Here is a 17,345-nt window from a genome sequence, read left to right on the forward strand (position 1 = left end):
TTCACTTTATTTTGCATACTGTACATCCAAAATTAATGAAACAGCACGTGTACAATCTGCTGAAAAATGCAAACATTTATTCACTAGTAAACAGTGTACAAAAATGTTCCGAGTTTAAGAACATCTGAAGTCATTCATAAAGAATTTCAGAAACACTGCCAAAATTAATTCAATGGTTCCAAGTTTCATCTTGCAGAAAGTCAAAATTTTCCAGCTTTTTCATTGCTGAGTAGTACCCTTATAGAAAGTCCTTAATGGTAACCTGATAAACTTTGCTGGTTCACTAGAGTATTAAGTCATTGGATGGGTTGGCTGATTTGTTACATTAAGAAATTTGAAACAGATAACAAAGAAGTAAAAAAGCAGTTAAGAACTACCAGATATATTAGAGTGGGATTCCCTGTCACTGCTTTGGATTCCTGCCTTTTTTCCAGTCCTGCCCCCCCCAGGCCTCATCTTCATAACCTGGCTCAAGAAGTGGAGTATCCAACTGCCGGAGAACTTCTGGGTCCGTCTGCGAGTATGAGTCGAAGAGATTTGGTACCGGCTCTTCATTCAGAAGTTCATCCTCAGCAGTCCTCATAGAGAAAACATCATTGTTCTTATCCACATACTGACTTCTCTCCTGAAATGCACACAAAAGTGCTTCGGTTGCACAGTGCCCAAGACAGTGAAATAAATCAAAATAAAAAGTTCACCGTTTCCCCCTGTGTAGATTGAAGTGATCCAGCACTGTAACAATTTGGAAAAGAAAACTTAGAACGTTTATCTTACCGTGCAGATCCTTCCTCACTAGGAAGGGTTAAATCCTGTTTCACTTTGTGCCTAAATAGCACACATGCCGCTGTATAACAGCAGTTTTTGACCTGCATTTTTATACATAGTTTACCATGTAGGTTTGCTTGCACAGACCTACTGACTACTCTGGTCAGGCAGTTAGCCAGTGAGACAGAATTGTTCAGGTACTTGGGCAAGGCTGGGTAAGTATCTTGCAGGCATTAGATACTAGAAGAGAAGAAAGCCCTCCCACCTTTTTAGCCCCCAAACCTACGACATTTGGCAAGCTAGGAAATCCAGGCTCCTGGCCCCCCACCTTCCCTCACTGAGAAGCAGTTTGAACCCTTGCTTCCCATTTTCCAACAAAGTACTCTCTCTAGCCACCAAGTTATGCATTAGGCACTGCCCAGAGGCCCCTCCTCTTGGAAGCTGGCCCACTGCACCTTGTATGTAATTCTCTCTGCATAAAATGGATACATAGTACAAGGATAGGTTCTGCCGCAGTGGGAGCAGGAGTCCAGACTAGAACAAAGTGCCTCTTATATGCCCACCTATGTCTTATACTCCACGGCAGCGTTCATTTTATACAGCCACATATCCTTTGACTTGTTTTCTTCTTCCTGGCTTCACATATCTACTCTATCTCCCCATTGTTCAGTCAGTCAGCTTCAAGAGAAGGGCCGAACAGGATTGTGAAGCATGCCTGGCTTAGAGCATTGTGTTGGGAAGCAGAGGATGGAGGTTCTCGTTGCTTCTGGGGAGGGGAACCTAGAACCTCAGTCTCTCACTCGTTAGGCAAGTGCCCTGACTGCTAGGATAGTTGGATAAAAGGTAGGAGAGTTCTTCACCCTGTTCTGACTGATACTTGTGCATGATGATTTTATTTTATCATAGTAAGAAATAAGACTCTTAAACTGTACATAAGTTCCATAAAACTGCAATTACATAGCTACATACATGTCATTTGGGTACGTAAAGCAAAATACAGTATATCCTGAAGTGTATTAAAATTATGTAAACCACAAAACCATCTTCTCCCAACACACACACATTACTCCTGCCACTGTATATGAAAAATAACAATATTATCAGCTTACATTTCCATGGTACTTTTTATCTAAGGGATACCAAGGTGCATTAGAGACTACACATACATAGTGGTCACTTTGCAAACCAGTGATATGCAGCCACCTTTTCTGGGAGGAATGCAGCAGTTGTTTAACGGCATCAAATAACAGCATGCCACAATTTAGGCAAAGATATATTTTTAAAGAAAATCCTGTACGCAAATCAAACAGAAGGATACATTTAGGAAGGCTGAATTTATCCAAATTGGAAAGGACAAAATGCTATCAAATGTTTCCTGTATACAACTGATATTGGAAGTCAGCTCCTGTTTTTACCCACGCAGGGCTCATTATCTCGTCTAGATACAGGGGAGATGGGAGACTTGTCATTTTGGAGGGACAACACTTATGGAATTATCTAAGTCATCTTAAGGTAGGAATCCCAAGAGCATCTAAGCCTGGATAAAAACCTTATGTTATCACACTGCTGAAGTCAGTTTCCAAGAAGAATATGATGACTTTACACAGAGTGTATACCTTGTGTTAGAGCGGATTTAAAAAGGACCTTATCATAGCACTGAACATCTTCTAAGCACTGTACAAACATTAATTCTTACCTGAGCCTCTAAAGTAGAGAAAAAAATGGTTACTTATCCTGCAGTAATGGTGGTTCAAGTGTGATAGCCAGTATGGATCCCCCTGTCTGCAAGTTCAGAAATTTTCCTGAGTAGCCTGGTCATGTACATACTTTGTGTCCTGTCCTCCTGTGGAGGAATATAAAGACAGGAGCAGCCCCAACCCCTGCAACTCAAAGCTTTTGACTAATGAAGATGACAAAGCAGGGATAGAGAACCCTTCATGGGATCCACACAGATAACAGCCTCTCAGAGAACCACAGTTGCTACAGGGTAAGTAATTAATCCTTCTTTCTTGACTATGCATTAATGTAGAACCAGCTGTAGGCAACTGGCAAGCACCATTCTCTCAGGATACTGGGAATGAGGAAAATCAGTTGTACTGATCAGCTAGGGACCCTGGAGTCTCCTTTTTCCGTACACTCCTACTTATTCCCATATATCAAACTACCTGTCAATATTTACCACTTCATATACCCCTAGGATCACTGGACAGCATGAAGATTTGAACTAAATACCATACCTTCTTTTCTTCTATCAGCCCTTCATTTAACTCCTGCTCAGGTTCTCCAGTGCCGAGTTCCATAGGCTCCGGCATTTGCCGCTGTTCCAGGGCAGCCAGCACAGCATCATGAAGGGTTAGAAAGAACCGTGCTTTGGTGACACAGTTGTCAAAGAAATCATTCTTCTCAAAGATTTCTACTACAGAAACTTGGGGAAAAAAAGAGTCACAGCAAACAGCATCACTAAAGTGTTTCACTTGGGTTCGAACTTATTTTGTTCCTGCAAAAAACCCAGAAAGTGGTCAATACAGCATTACTAACACTGTACTTACGGTGACAGCTGGCTATCAGGACTGTGATGCCGATATTCTGGAACATATGGAAGATCTGTAGAGAGAAGGGCATATTAGGGGGGTCACATGCTCTATACAGAAATGCCTGGGCACCTAAAGGCAGGACAGAAAAGGGGGGGAAAAAAGTACATGCTTGTAATTCTTTGCCTCCAAAAGTACTGTTTTTTCAGGAATCTCACTCAGGGGGTCTTACCTTAGCATGAAAACAGCAGAACTCTCACAAGTTCTCGGGGCAAATCATGTGCCAACCCAAACTGACCATCAAGTATCACTCTCTGTAGCAAATAAATGTTGCCATGCCATGTGTTTGTATTAGTTCCTCTGGTCATACTAGAAGTGCAGCTTCCCTGACACTAAGCTCATCATAACCCATACACAGAGTTAACAATCAAAATCAGGATTTACATTTTCAAATCCAGCTGGTGATATAAAAGCATTTCAAGCTATGCTGAATATTAATTAACTTGGTTTTACAGACAGCCTATATGCTTACGACTTTCTGAATGCTAATTAAAATTAAGGCATCTCAAGCTGGCACCCCAAAATTGGGACACAACAAACCATTCAAAATCATTTAGTGTTTCAGACAATTTAGACCAAGATGTAAGTAGAGGAAAATTATGAAAAACTGAGTGACAATAAAGAAGGATTATCTTCAACGATGCACGACCACAAGGAATTTATTTTTTTTGAAGATGCAATCTGCTAGGACTTTTGCCTCAAGACTACAAAACTGAGAACCACTGCTTTAAACTAATAAGAAACAGGATATTGGCACACTTCAGGTGCTACTTTTATATGCATTCAAGGGACTTACCTGCCGAAGTAAGTCTGTAGCTTGCAAATCCACAAACTGTACCATACTAAAGTCTAAAATAATGGTGTGAACTGGATATATCGAGCATTCTGCTGCCTGACACAACATTGTTGTGGAGTTATCCAGGCCACGGTCTAAAGGAAACAATGTTCTTTTCCCTTCATCCTTCTGTCTTCCAGTCTCAGGTCCTGCTGCCCTGCCTCTGATGTCTTCAGGCCGGCCAGGGGATAGTGCTGAGAACCCTGTTGAAAGAGTCTCAGAGCTGTGTTTACTTTCGAATTTCGACCAACGTATCAAGTTCAGGGAAGATGATGAAGCCCCACTACTTCTGTGACTTCGCTTTACCAGTTTCTCAGTATATGGGACCTAGAATGGAGAGCATACAGTCAAGGAAATTGGTCTAGAAGGTAGAAATTTTCTTGTTATAAGATACAATATATGATATGATAACGTTGTAAATCATTCATGGCATTTTCCTTCCCTCATGGTAGCAATGCCTTTGAGATTATGCTAAAAACAGAAGTAAATAATATGAATATGTCAATTAGCAGGAGACCCTGGTTGTGGTCAGCAGTATACCTTCAACCACCCAAGAACTGCATTGTTACCCTACTCCTTAAGATCATCATTGCAATGTCCCTCATCAATTTTACATTTTTTTATTTAAAAAAGAGAAGGAAATTTATGAAGTTTTATGCAGCGTATCTTCCTGCTATGAACAAGCAGTTTCTAGTATGCATCTATGAGAAAACTGACAAGGTTTTAATTTTTTTCTTTAATAGTTCAAATATGTCGATGCCAAACCCTTGTTTTTAAGATTCAGTGGATCTCTATACCTTAGTTCTCTTTCTAAGCCTTTTCAGCAGACAATTTTAGCTCAAATTGTTTTAAAAAGATGGAATATTGACAAGCTCCCACTTTAACTTTTACAGTAGAAAATGAGTTGAAAGTGGCTGAAAGGCTCACACACTGTGGCCCAACTCTCTGGGAGAAGATTGACGTTCAAAACCATCCTTCCCATCAGTCCCACACATCTTTCCCAGACTAGTTTTCTTTAGGTCCACCCCCACCCCGCTTTCAGAAGTATGTTATTATCTTTTGTTAACTACCCAGCATAGTCTGAGAATTAAGAATATTTTAGTAGGATTATCCATGTCCTGAAGTCTCTTCAAGACATCTGCCTATGAATTTGTCAAGTATAGGTAGGAGGATGAGACTGACTGAATAGAAGGCATTCAATTACCACTGAATTTAAAATAAGGAAAAGAGAAATCTGATCATAAAGGGCGCCTGTAGACAGAGATTGTGGCTGGCAGGATTTAAGGTATTTATTGCTCCTGAGCTAGTGAATACCTAGCATAGGGACTGGCCAGAATTCTTCAGGCAGTCAGTCCTTGTTGAACCATTTCACTTCTTTCAGTCAAGGAAAGGGAAAGAAGGTAACAATGTTGGATTTTCATATTTCAGGTCAAGTCAGCCCACAAGCAGAGTACAGTATCTATTCATCTAGGTACAAGTGTGAGCAGAAGGATCACGCTTTTTATTTCTGATTTGCAAATATATGTAATTTTATATGCAATACAGACAATACAGGTTTCTGGCAAGTTTGTAACAGGGCCCTCAGTGCTAGAAAGTTTGGATGCCGTAGCTGAATCACTAGATAACTGTTAAAAAGCAAATAAGGCTGCTTACCCTGGGTAATGGCTCAGGTGGATCACAAACACAAGTACATTTAAAATCTTTTCTCTGAACTCCAGTGTCAGACAGGCTGACTGAGATTAAAGCTCTCATTTCATTTTCATCGAGGGGCACTGCTTTCATGTCCATCTGGAAAAGTGAGTATATTGGAGAGGACTGTGTATTTCCAGAACAGCAGTTCAGAAGCAGGTGATGACAGGAAAAATGGCATTTACCTTACGTAACAAATATTCTTTGAAGTGTTTCATATTTGCAAACGAGATGGAGGAGCAGCACTGGAAGATTTTAACACCTTCAATCTCCACTGCCTGCAAGACAAAACCCAAGCCACTGAGGGCTGTCCGCACATAAGTACAATTACTCACTTGACTCTGACAATTATGTTTACACTATCTGTAGAGATATCCATACACACTTTAAGCTTATTGCCTTGGGTACTAGCAGCAATCTAGCCATGGAGCTCAATAAGGATAATTTACCCTGGCACATAGCAGTCTGCAGTGTAGGCATACCAAATGGGTCTCCTCTTACCATAGCTGAAAATGGTTTAGCTACTAGAGCACAGACAAGCCAAACTGCTTTCAAGAGTCACTTCAGAAAGTATATTTCCTATTTGTCTACGCTAACATTTTTCTTAAAATGTTCCCATCTTTGCAGTATACTACTAGGGGCATACTAATGTAGAAAGGGCCTTGCTATTATCTGTGGTGGAGACAGACTATTCATTGTGGCCACAAGGGACAGGACAAGGAACAATGATCCTTGCAGCAAGGGTAATTTAGGAATAACTACTGCACTGTGAGGCTACCCAGAGAGGTTGTGAAATCTTCACCCTTGGACATTTGTAAGACCAGAGTAGACAGACATTTGACTGAGATGACTCAGTCAGAGACAATCCTGCCTTGAGGAAGTGGCTGGACTAGATAACCTCCTCAGGTCCCTTCCAAACCTGTTCTTTTATGATTCTGTGGTTGTTCCCTACTGCAGATATTGAACTATCTGTACAAATTTTCAAATCTTACAATGAACTGAATGTGATGGGTAACCCATGGACTTTAATGTGCATGTAACAAGGATTAGAGGAGGGGGGGTGGCGTGTCATTTTTTTCTCTTACTGCTTTGTAGTCAGATAAACTTCTATAAATATCCATGTGTTGAACCTGGCCCAGCATCATCATCTTCATTCTGAAACCAGATGTTTATTAGGCTTTTATAGAGAAAAGGGAAAAAATAATAGCTCTCAACATTTTTGTGCCTGGAGTTCAGGGACATTAATATTACATTGTTTTAGCCATAACCAGAGTTCTTTGTGAAAATGATCTGTACATATCCACACCCTTTGGATGCATCTGTACCCCTAGCTCTCTTGAATTCTCTGTGCCAAGCCATGGAAACTCCATATAAAAGGTAGGCAAGGAAACATCTTTTCCCCACAAAATATCCTCATTATTCAACATAACCCCTAAAGAAGTGGAGGAGGATCTGGAGTGTGGAAAGTGTGAATCTGTAGTAACATTCTACTCAAAATCCATTTACCGGTGACTTGATTGTTCTTTTGAGTGCCATCAATACAAATACTCACTTGTGGTAAATGTATCTGCAGTAACAAACCTGTAAGGTGAAAGGGATGAAGAAGATGCTTAACTGAAATATGACTGCAGAATTCCTCTTCCAAAGTGTTCATGGCATTTCAAGTCTAGCTCAGGAGAGTAATGGTGTATGGGAGTGTAAAGCAAGTGTTAAGAAGCAACTTGAAATATTTGCAGAATTGAACCATTCCCAGGGAGTGACTTAGAAGCCACCTCAGACCAATTCACATGCATTCTCATGTGTTCAGGGACTGGGATGCTGACTGGCTTACAGTTTGTATCTGCATAAGGTGTAATCTACTCTGACATGCACTGGCAGGACATGCACTGGCAGGAAGTAACCTCTTCAACAGGTATATCAAGATAAGCTCCAAGTATTTGGCAGTGAGAGAAATAATGGTGTTTTGTTTTGTTTAGGATAGTAACTACGAGCCCTTTATGCTGTCTACATCACAACTCTGGCAGTGCTGGGAGCACCTGCTCTCAAACATATCCTGCCTCTGGCTTCCCTTCACATGCACCAAACCCAGAAACACAGCAATACAAAGTCAATCCAGGAGCATCCCTGGTGCTGCCCTTCAGACTGCTGCTACCAGAGTGCTTGAAGGTGGTCATAGGAGAGACCCTGGAGCAGCTTTACTGCCATAATTCTGGCTTCAGCATAAGCAAGCAGGAGCAGGGGCGTGAGATATGTTCAAGAGTGGGTGCTCCTGGCAGCACCAAGGGCATGATGCAGACATATCTTTACTATCAGTCTTTAGTCATCTGCTCTGGCAGCAAATGTGTTCAATGAAAAGATAACAGTCTGAGACTCAAGTGAATTTTGGTAACTTCTCTGAAATAAGGACACAGGACTGCCACCTTCTCTTTATGGAATATTTATGGGGGGACACCTGGCTGGATAGCAGCTCTGTGGAAAAGGACTTGGGAGTCTTGGAAGACCACAGACTCAATATGACTGTAGTATAATGTAGCCACACAAAAAGCCAACGCAGTTTTGGGCTGCATCAAGAAAAGCATTAGGTACAAGACACAGGAGGTGATAGTGCCTTTCTACTCAGCACTGGTTAGGCCTCATCTGGAACACTGTGTGCAATTTTGGGTTCCAGATTTTAAAAAGGACATGGAGAAGTTAGAGGGGGTCCAGAGGTGGACAACAAAGATGATCAAGGGCTTAGAAGGCAAGTATATAAGAAGAGGCTGAATGAGTTTGGCATGTTCAGCTTGTGGAAAAGGCACTGAAATGGGGACATGATAACAGTCTTCTAATACCCATAAGGGCTGCCATAAAGAGGGAAAGCACATTTTCTCTCTTGCTGCAGAGAAGATGATGTAGACCAATAATGCGAAGTTGCACCAAAGTAAATTTAGATTGGAAAACTAGAACAATTTTCTTCACTGTGAAAATAATGAGGCAGTCGACTAGATTGCCTAGGGACGTTGTGGACTCTCCATCACTGGAGGTGTTGGAAGAGGTTGGACAGCCACTGGTCGGGAATGATTTTGCCTCAGCTATGCCTATTTTCTACAGTGGGTATTTCCCATCATTTGGGGCTCTGCTGGTTGCTCCCACCCTTCCCCCTGGTTTCTGCTATTTGTGGCAGGGCGTTTTTAAGCCTCCCCAGAGGCATTGGGTGTTGGCTACTGCTAAAGCTGGGCACTTCAACTGGGATGTGCCAATTCTCCTGCTAGGAGTAAAGTCAGAGGTTCCTGGCTAGAAGGTCTTGACCTCTATTCAGGATCAGACTGATTGCTATGTTTGGGGTCAGGAAGGAATTTTACCCCATGGTCAGATTGGTATGGACTGTGGGGGGTTTTGCTTTCCTCTGTAATGGAGAGCATGGCCCTCCACCCAGGACTTCTTGAGTATATATTGACAACATTTTACAGAAGCAGGATATTGGCTGCCATGGGTCCCCTGCTTTACCTGTGGCATGTTAGGGTGTTAGTTAGGTCTATGTTGAATCAGGGTTGAGGGTAGTCTTATACAGAGTTTAGATTATGGTTGTATGGGATGGTTTGGATAGGGATGATCCTGCCTCAGGCCGGGGTTGGACAAGATGACCTCTGGAGGTTCATTCCAGCCCTACTTCTCTATGACTTCTATGAGATACAGAGGGTCAGCCATTCCTGGCTGATCTTATCACAATGTACAATACATTTCAATAAATGACACATTTTCCCATAGACTCAAACGCATAGCTCATCAGCCTGGTTAGGATGCGGTTAAGGTCCCAGTCCATGCATGAACTGATGGGAAGACATTAGACAGATCTCACGATTAGTTTGACTGAAGGCTTAACAAATCCAAAAACATTTTGATACTAGAACATGACATACTGCTATCATCCAAATATCAGCTTAAAGAAAACATAGTGTACTGCCATAAGAACCCATACCTGTGTGACCTCACAGTGATTATGAAGAAAGTGAACCCCATTGAGATGGCCAAGCCTATATCAAGACCGAGACAGAGAACTGCAGCAAAAGTCACAATCCAAATGACCTTTGAACAAAAGTCAGGGACAATAATATTAGCTATGACAAAGCTCAAAAATGTAGAACACGCAAAGAATGCACTCATCTACTCCATATCAGCCAACAGCATTCTCTCTGTCAAACCAGTAATTCAGCTGCCTTCTGTTCTGATGGACGTGTTTGATTTCTTCATAGACATTAAGGCTGGAAGGGATCGTGGAAGATCATCGAGTCCAGCCTCCTGCCCAAAGGGCAGGAAGTCAGCTGGGGTCATAGGATCCCAGCAAGATAAGCATCCAATTTGGTCTTGAAGGTGTTCAGCGTAGGTGCTTGAACCACCTCCGATGGCAGGCTGTTCCAGACCTTGGGGGCTCGGACAGTAAGACAGTTTGAGATGGCTTCCTTTGAGTACAGGTACTGTAAACCTTAGGAGGGTCATGGTAACTTTTTCGTTGAGCTATCCTCAACATCATCACTAAGTAGGAAGACAGATGAGTCAAAAATGGTAACAAGGGAAGTGTCTCTGCTTTACTCTTGGAACAGCTTTCGCCTGAAAATGATCACAGGCAGGCCTGAATGACCAAGGGCGATGAGAATTTCCAATTTAGTTGGAGCACCATCAATTCAGCACCAAGGAGCCTTTTCAAAAAGAAGTCTTATGCTAAAACCTTCAGTGGAGTAACATGAAAATTATTCCTGGTATGGCCAACTGAAGAAAGTACAACCATTCTTACTGGCTGTATTTTTCCAACAGTCAAAGGTAATATCAGCAGAGATCAACAACCTCTTCCTTATTATAGATGTATTTCTTCCCTATTAGAGGAGGCAACCTGTTCAGGTGAGCTACTACAGCTCACAGACTCAATGAGGCTGTGCAAGTTCATAGACTATTAGAAAGCATTGTTTCCAGCTACAAGCCTTTCTACGGAATAGATTACCCAAATTTCATCATATAAATGTATATGCAGACTGCTACAAACAGTGGCTTCCCTCGTCCCTTCTATCAAAAACACAGTGCTGTCTGACCTCAGTGAAAATAGAGGCTCTCAGTACTGAAAATCAACTCCTCAGTTTAATTTCCTTCCTTCTAGTAAACAGAACTCTAAAAGAGTGCATCTACTTATTGTTCAGGTTTTTATCCAATAATGAACAAGATCATATCCGAGCATTCAGCATTTCCTTACTTCAAGCTTTTCTTGAGAGCATGTTGTTGGTTTCTAACATTTGCATGATTAAAAAAAAATAAGGTACATTTAATCATATGTGGTTGTGCATGGCCGATTTCTAGGAGAGACTGTTTCCTTCAGCCTCCAGTCAATCATAAAGCTCCTGAACAAATGCCTCCTGTAATACTCTGAGGGCACCAGCAATAACAAGCTCTCTCAATGCTGAAGTAGCTGCAAACAGATTTGCATAACTGCTTTAATGCATCCAGTAGCCATTTCTCTTTCAGTGAATTCCCCACCTTTTTTTGCTAAATGGCCACTTTTCCAAGAGCACCTGCATTGTTATGTTTTCCCCCCTCTGCCTCCCCAAAAGGTTTGTTTCTTCCTTAAAGCTCCCTCTAATCACTGAATTAGTTTTTCAACACTTACTAAATGATACTTATCTTGCCTCCACAGGGTGGGGATGTCCAGAAATTTTTCAAGAAATGGAAACATGTTGACCATTACAATAGCAGCTAGGACAGCCTACACAAGTCAAAGAAAAATAGCACTTATTCTCCTATTAATCCTCTGTGGAACTCTGACCATGCTAAGTTATGAAGACACAGACAGTGGCTAGATCAGCTGCTAAATTAAGGCCCTGAAATATCCACATTCCAATAATTGTCATGGATACATATGACTAAAACGTCTTCTGATTTTTAAACCCATATTCAATTTGTGTATAGTCTCTTGTCTAATTACATAAGAGCTTCTGCCAGTATAATTGGCTCTTACTATGTGTTAAATTCCTCTACAGTATTCTTCAGTGAATCATTGCAAATATCCCTGTGCTTCTTGAAACACTAAAGGAAAGCCAATTCTGCATTACTGAAGTACATATTGCTGTTTCATAGAGTGGTTTCAGTTAGCTCCAGCAGCTCACAGCTAGACAGAGGAAGCTGTTTGACATAATTTTTCTTTCCTTTGTGGATAAGTGAATAGGAAGTAGGTGGGTAACATCCACTTTGTCAAGTTGCTCTGAGGAAGAGTAAGTTCCCTATCTCATAAAGAGCCCAGATGTCAAATGGAAGTAATGCTCAGTCCCATGTCCCCTATTTAAAACCTTCAAAAGAATAAAAGATCTACAGAAAAGATTAAGGAAAAGACAGAAAAAAAAATGGTTCACCCCAAAGAATATATAGTTGATAAAATTTAATTGTAGTCCTGCATGGCAACATAAGGTCTGCAGGAGACTATGTTTGCAACCATATGGTTTTGGAATAAGTCTCAAAATCCAAGCTGGTATCCCCAGTTTCCAGCTGGAAGGTTTTTTGTTTTCACATCTCAGCCTCATCTAAAGTACCAATCCTGCAAACACTTATTTGTGCATGGATGTAGCTCACAGATGCCTACAGCTCCATGGGAGGCTGTGTGCACAAGTTTGCAGATATGTAGAGGTACAGATATTTCTGCAATGACCTGGCTGTAGACCATTGCTGTAAAAGTCTCAATTTGGCAGTGGCTGTGTGAGGGCTAACACGGTAGCTACTGGCCATGTAGCAGGGGACAGGAGGCAGGTGAGAAGGGAATCCTGCCTCTGGCTGGAGTGAACAGCCTCTGGATGAGCCCAAATAGAGCACGTCTGCCTGCCACAATTCTGATACTCACATCCATAGTCAGAGCTCAGGGCTCGTGTCCTGGTTACACTACTGCAGATATGTAACTGCAATGGGAAGTGAAACATCCTTTAAAAATGATGGATTCTGGGTATGAAGTTTCATTCATTTTTTAACCAAGGAACTGAAGATCTTTCTAAAGGTAGTATACCTCCCTAATTCATCAGAAAGGTGCAAAAAAAAGCAGCATTGCCGGTTTGGTAGAGGACCGTTTGAAATTGCATAGCCAGTTCCTTTCTGACTGCGTCTCCTCAGAACTGCAGCTGAAAAAGGGAAGGTAATTCAAGCCAAGGAAGAGTAATGAGGCTGAGCACTGGAGCACAGCTGCCAGCAGGAGAAAAGGCGTTGCCCGTGAAGAGACTGCTGAGCCCATAGCTGGGGGAACCAGAATCTGCAGAGGGCCTGTGGCAGTAAAGACCATAGTGCATGGCTCCACTTAACAGATGGCCTGCAGTAGTATGGACCAGGTGGCAGAGGGACTGCAGCTGTGAACAGCAAGTGGAAGCCGAAATCCCAAAATAGGGGCAGAGGTGAAGACTTCCTGAGAGACTGAGGTAGGAAGTGGTCTAGGGGGGTCTGTGGAGCTATGAAAGGAGATTAGACTGTGGAGTTATTCTTACAGCTGTTCAGGACCATTGTCTGGGACCCAGAGAAAGCGGTGGTCCTGGGTCCTCCTACCTCAGTCTCCACTTGCTGTGATGGGTGTTTTGATGCTGCCTATCAGGCAATTGCGGGAGTTACTGCAACGATTAGCTGGAGCAGTGCACACACTACAAGAGAATGAGAGACTGTTCATGGAAAGAACCGTTGGGTATTTTTAGCCCGATGGGTTAGGTGCTGCTGCCTGGTGAAAGAACTATATGAGCAGGCAGAAGTACCCATCTCCCGACCTTTCACACTAAATGGGTAGAGCTAAGTGAGATGCAACGTATTTTACCTGGAGTTTGAGCCCGTCCCAGAATTAGGGGAGTCTGTACCTATATTTGATATGATCCAGTCCCTAGAAACATTTCACTGTAGCTTAATCATAACTCATCCCTGAAGATCCTTTCTTATTCTTAGTCATGGTAACAACCTACTTCCATTCTATTTGATGCTTACTTACATTGGGCAGAGCCTGGAAAAAGTATCCTAGTTTCTGCACTAACACCAGCATTATGGATGCTCCAATCAGTGCTGCAAGCTGAACACAAATATTGTATTAGAAATGCTTTTCAGAAATGAATTCCCAAAGTCTCAGGTCATGTAGCTGCCTGCAGTGCCTCTTCCTGAGGCAATAAAGGAACGCAGGTGAGAGACAGTTCTTACACAGCCCCTCCAAAACTGCAGGTCTTAATGCTTCTATGAGCTATCCCAGGTGGAAAATGACAGATAATAAGGAGTTTCCTCAAATAGTTTGAATCCTGTCTTGGCCAAAACGTGAGCAGTCTGAAGGCATATCTCAATACCTGTAAGAGTTTGGCCACCACTGGGAGCAGATAATCTAAATTACTCAGGCAGAACATCTCTCCACTGGTGAGGTGCAGTTGGTATAATTGCTTTGAGGAACTAAAAAGGTTGGGTCATACTTTATTCTGAAGTTGGCTGTGTCAGATTGACTGACTGACTGTACGGCTTTACTTCTGACTAATTCTTCCCAAAATTCTGGTACTCAGCTACTCAGTGAATATATGCCAAGTCTGGGATTCTAGCAGGTCTTATGGACTTAATAGTCCTGAGACCATAAGGATCTTATAACTGGGAAACCAGAGCTGGTGCAATGCTTAGAGCCAGTCTCTGTAAAAACAGCGATAGAAAAAGTCTTAGCTTTCCTGAAGGCTGAAAGCATGGAGAGATTACAACATAATTAACACCTTGGGTGGCAATGAAACAAAAGGTGAGTATCCTTACCATCAGACACACCTATCAGAAACCATTAGGTGGCTATCCTCAGAAGTGAGACTAGGCATTGTGAATCACAAGAGTAGGGAGGTGCCTACATTCCTGAGAAGGGTGGGATTCAGGTACACTGACTTTTCCTACTGGCTACCTTTAGATGCCTTGTGGGGTGCCAAAATCTAGTTGCTCTTTGGCACCTCTGAAGTCTGTCCATTGATTGTACAGGAAGTGTAAGCACCTAACCTGGTCAAACTGAATTATCCTCTGGAGAAAGGAGCCTAATACTTCAGCACTGTAACACCTCTGAGCAGGCACCTAATTGAAATATATTTTTTTATTTTAAATTTTCTGTATTCCAAACCCAATTAGCCAAAACAAATTCCAAATCTGTGAGTCAGTCCACCCCCATCTGGGGCTTCAGATGTTCCCAAAACCTTTGGCAGGCATCGTACTTGCAGGCCCAAGCCCGGAAGCTTGGGGTTCGGATGCCCCTGAGTTTCACTTGCCCCCAGCTATATGGCCCTAAGAAGCAAGCTAGGGAGGAGTCTCCCATTTCCATAAAGTGGGCATAAAGCCAAGATTAACTATGCATTACCTATGGGGGTACTATCCCATGCCAGCATAGTCCCCGGGTGTAACTAGGAAGCCACCACTGTGATCGTGGTATTTCCCCTGCCAGGTAAACATAGGACTACACTTGATCTGAGCCCTCAAGAGGCCAAGAAATAATTCTAGCTTGTAATCTTTTATTACACAATCACATACTATTCCTTCTTCATGACCTGTATCTTGTTCACTGTACACAAAGGACCACAAAAGCAGCATGGGGCCAGAAGTTACATTCGTTGCATGATCAGCCCCTTGAAAGCACTCTACAAGCATGCCCTGACAAAAGTGCATGGCTGCAGAGTGTTTTAAAAGTGCCCGATTGCATGACAAATTAACCCTCATGTGAAAGTGCCTTCATTAACTTCTGTCTGATTGGGGCACCCACCCTCACTCCAGCACAGGCTGGACAAATGCCAGCCTGAGCTCCCTCCCCTCGCCTCCCTTTTCCCCTCTCCCACCATGCAGACAGCACTGGAGCTGGGAAGCCGGGTCAGTTTAACTTATGGCACTCTCTGTGAAGTGAAAAATATTTTTCTGTGAACAGAAGCTTGTAAAGTGTCTGGATGAAAAGCAAGCCCTGATGAAATCATAGCAATCTAGACAAGTCTTTGGAAGCCTGACCTCGTGATGGGGTGTTGCACCTCACAAAACTAGATCAACTTACCTGTGTTTTCCCACCTGTTTTCTCCTGAATGACAGTCCCAGAAAGACCAGAGCTCACTGTAAAGCTCTTGAAAAATGAACTGAGGACATTGGCTAGCCCCACAGCTAACAGCTCCTGTAAAATAAAAACCAAACAAATGACATGCAACCCCCAAACTGGCTACTTATCAGAGCAAAAGCATTCTGAGAATTAAACTTTTGCACATTCCCAATTGCTGGATGAATGCCTATGCTGCTACACGTAGGGATCCTCCTGGAAAGCAATGCCTGCTATCGCTACACAAGCTCCCTTTCATAGCACCAGATGTTTGCAGCTGATGCTACAACAGGACCATATGGCTCCCAACAACATCAATTCCTTCTTTAAACAAGTCATTTGAGAGTGAACTCTAAGTCAATGAACTAATAACATCCTAGCTAGTGAGTAACATGCCTCAGTACAGTCTAATATGCCCACACAAATATAATCTGGAAAGGAGCTTCCCTTCATATACCTCCACAAAGGCTATGCAAGACATTATCCCAACTTCCTAACTGCCTTAGCTCTGGCTGAAAAAAGCCTCAAATCTTCCTAACAAACTAAATATTAAACAGTGCAAACTACCTCCCACTGCTCCTATGGTGCCATTGTTACTGTGCCATCATTTAGTACTTCCTAAAGGAAGTTTAGATCTAAAGCCTTTGAAAGCACCATTCTGGACAGAAAAAATCCCATGGGTAGATCTAGAAAGGAAGGAATCTGGGCTGCTTAGCTCTTTTATAACTTCAGCTAACATTTTAATGACTGTACAGGCCCAGTGCTCCATGCAGGTCTTCAGCTTTGCTGGCACCAGTAAGAGATACATCCCACAAGCAGAAATATACAGTTACCATATTATAGAAGCAACAGATATTTTAGCTCAGCTTCTCCCTCCCCACACTCTCCAATTTATCTCCATTCAGTTGCAAAATATCTCTATAAACATATGATTGGTTTCAGGAAGGTTGCTTATTGCGTTACCCCCTCACCTCCTGTCTTGCTCCAGATAGCCAGGATTACATTGCTCTTCCTCCCATAAGAAAGACAGCCAAATTACAGCAAGAGCACTAGTTTAAGTTTTTGCTCTGCTCTTCCTACCACACTCTCAGCTATCTAGTGACTTGGATATGTGGATGAGTCCAGTTTGGCTGGTTTAGGAAGTATGTGGGGGCTTTGCTCTTACCTGGTTGCTGCAGATGTTGTAATTGTGAATACAAGCATACCTCTTTCCCACAAAAACAAGAAGGAAGTAGCTTACAATAGCCAGGGAGAATGAATGGAATACAATCCTGTTCAAATTGGATAAGTCTGGCAGTGTAGGCGGCAGAAACCTGGAACAGCAGAGAACTGGTAGTTTTAGTCTCCTTCTGTGCAATATGCTTATACCCATGACCAAAACTGAAGACATACAATACCCCATAGAAGAGGCACTAAA

At 42.4% G+C, this 17,345-nt stretch overlaps 1 protein-coding gene across 1 annotated transcript in view; it reads right to left on the bottom strand.

The window, feature by feature from the left end:
* SLC26A8 (solute carrier family 26 member 8) overlaps nt 1-17,345 on the bottom strand; it is a 36,400-nt gene continuing 19,055 nt past the window's right edge. The window contains exons 10-21 of the mRNA XM_090026680.1: nt 17,094-17,241; nt 15,893-16,006; nt 13,847-13,924; nt 11,513-11,608; nt 9,839-9,945; nt 6,966-7,035; nt 6,066-6,158; nt 5,845-5,979; nt 4,153-4,518; nt 3,315-3,369; nt 3,003-3,190; nt 1-625 (exon numbers count right to left, since the gene is read on the bottom strand). Of these exons, the coding sequence (XP_089882806.1) occupies nt 404-625; nt 3,003-3,190; nt 3,315-3,369; nt 4,153-4,518; nt 5,845-5,979; nt 6,066-6,158; nt 6,966-7,035; nt 9,839-9,945; nt 11,513-11,608; nt 13,847-13,924; nt 15,893-16,006; nt 17,094-17,241 (1,672 nt within the window). The 3' untranslated portion in view covers nt 1-403. The remainder of the gene's footprint in view (nt 626-3,002; nt 3,191-3,314; nt 3,370-4,152; nt 4,519-5,844; nt 5,980-6,065; nt 6,159-6,965; nt 7,036-9,838; nt 9,946-11,512; nt 11,609-13,846; nt 13,925-15,892; nt 16,007-17,093; nt 17,242-17,345) is intronic.

This window comes from Crocodylus siamensis, chromosome 13 (genome assembly GCF_052110815.1).
Source record: "Crocodylus siamensis isolate JL-2025a chromosome 13, ASM5211081v1, whole genome shotgun sequence".
NCBI classification, from domain to species: domain Eukaryota; kingdom Metazoa; phylum Chordata; order Crocodylia; family Crocodylidae; genus Crocodylus; species Crocodylus siamensis.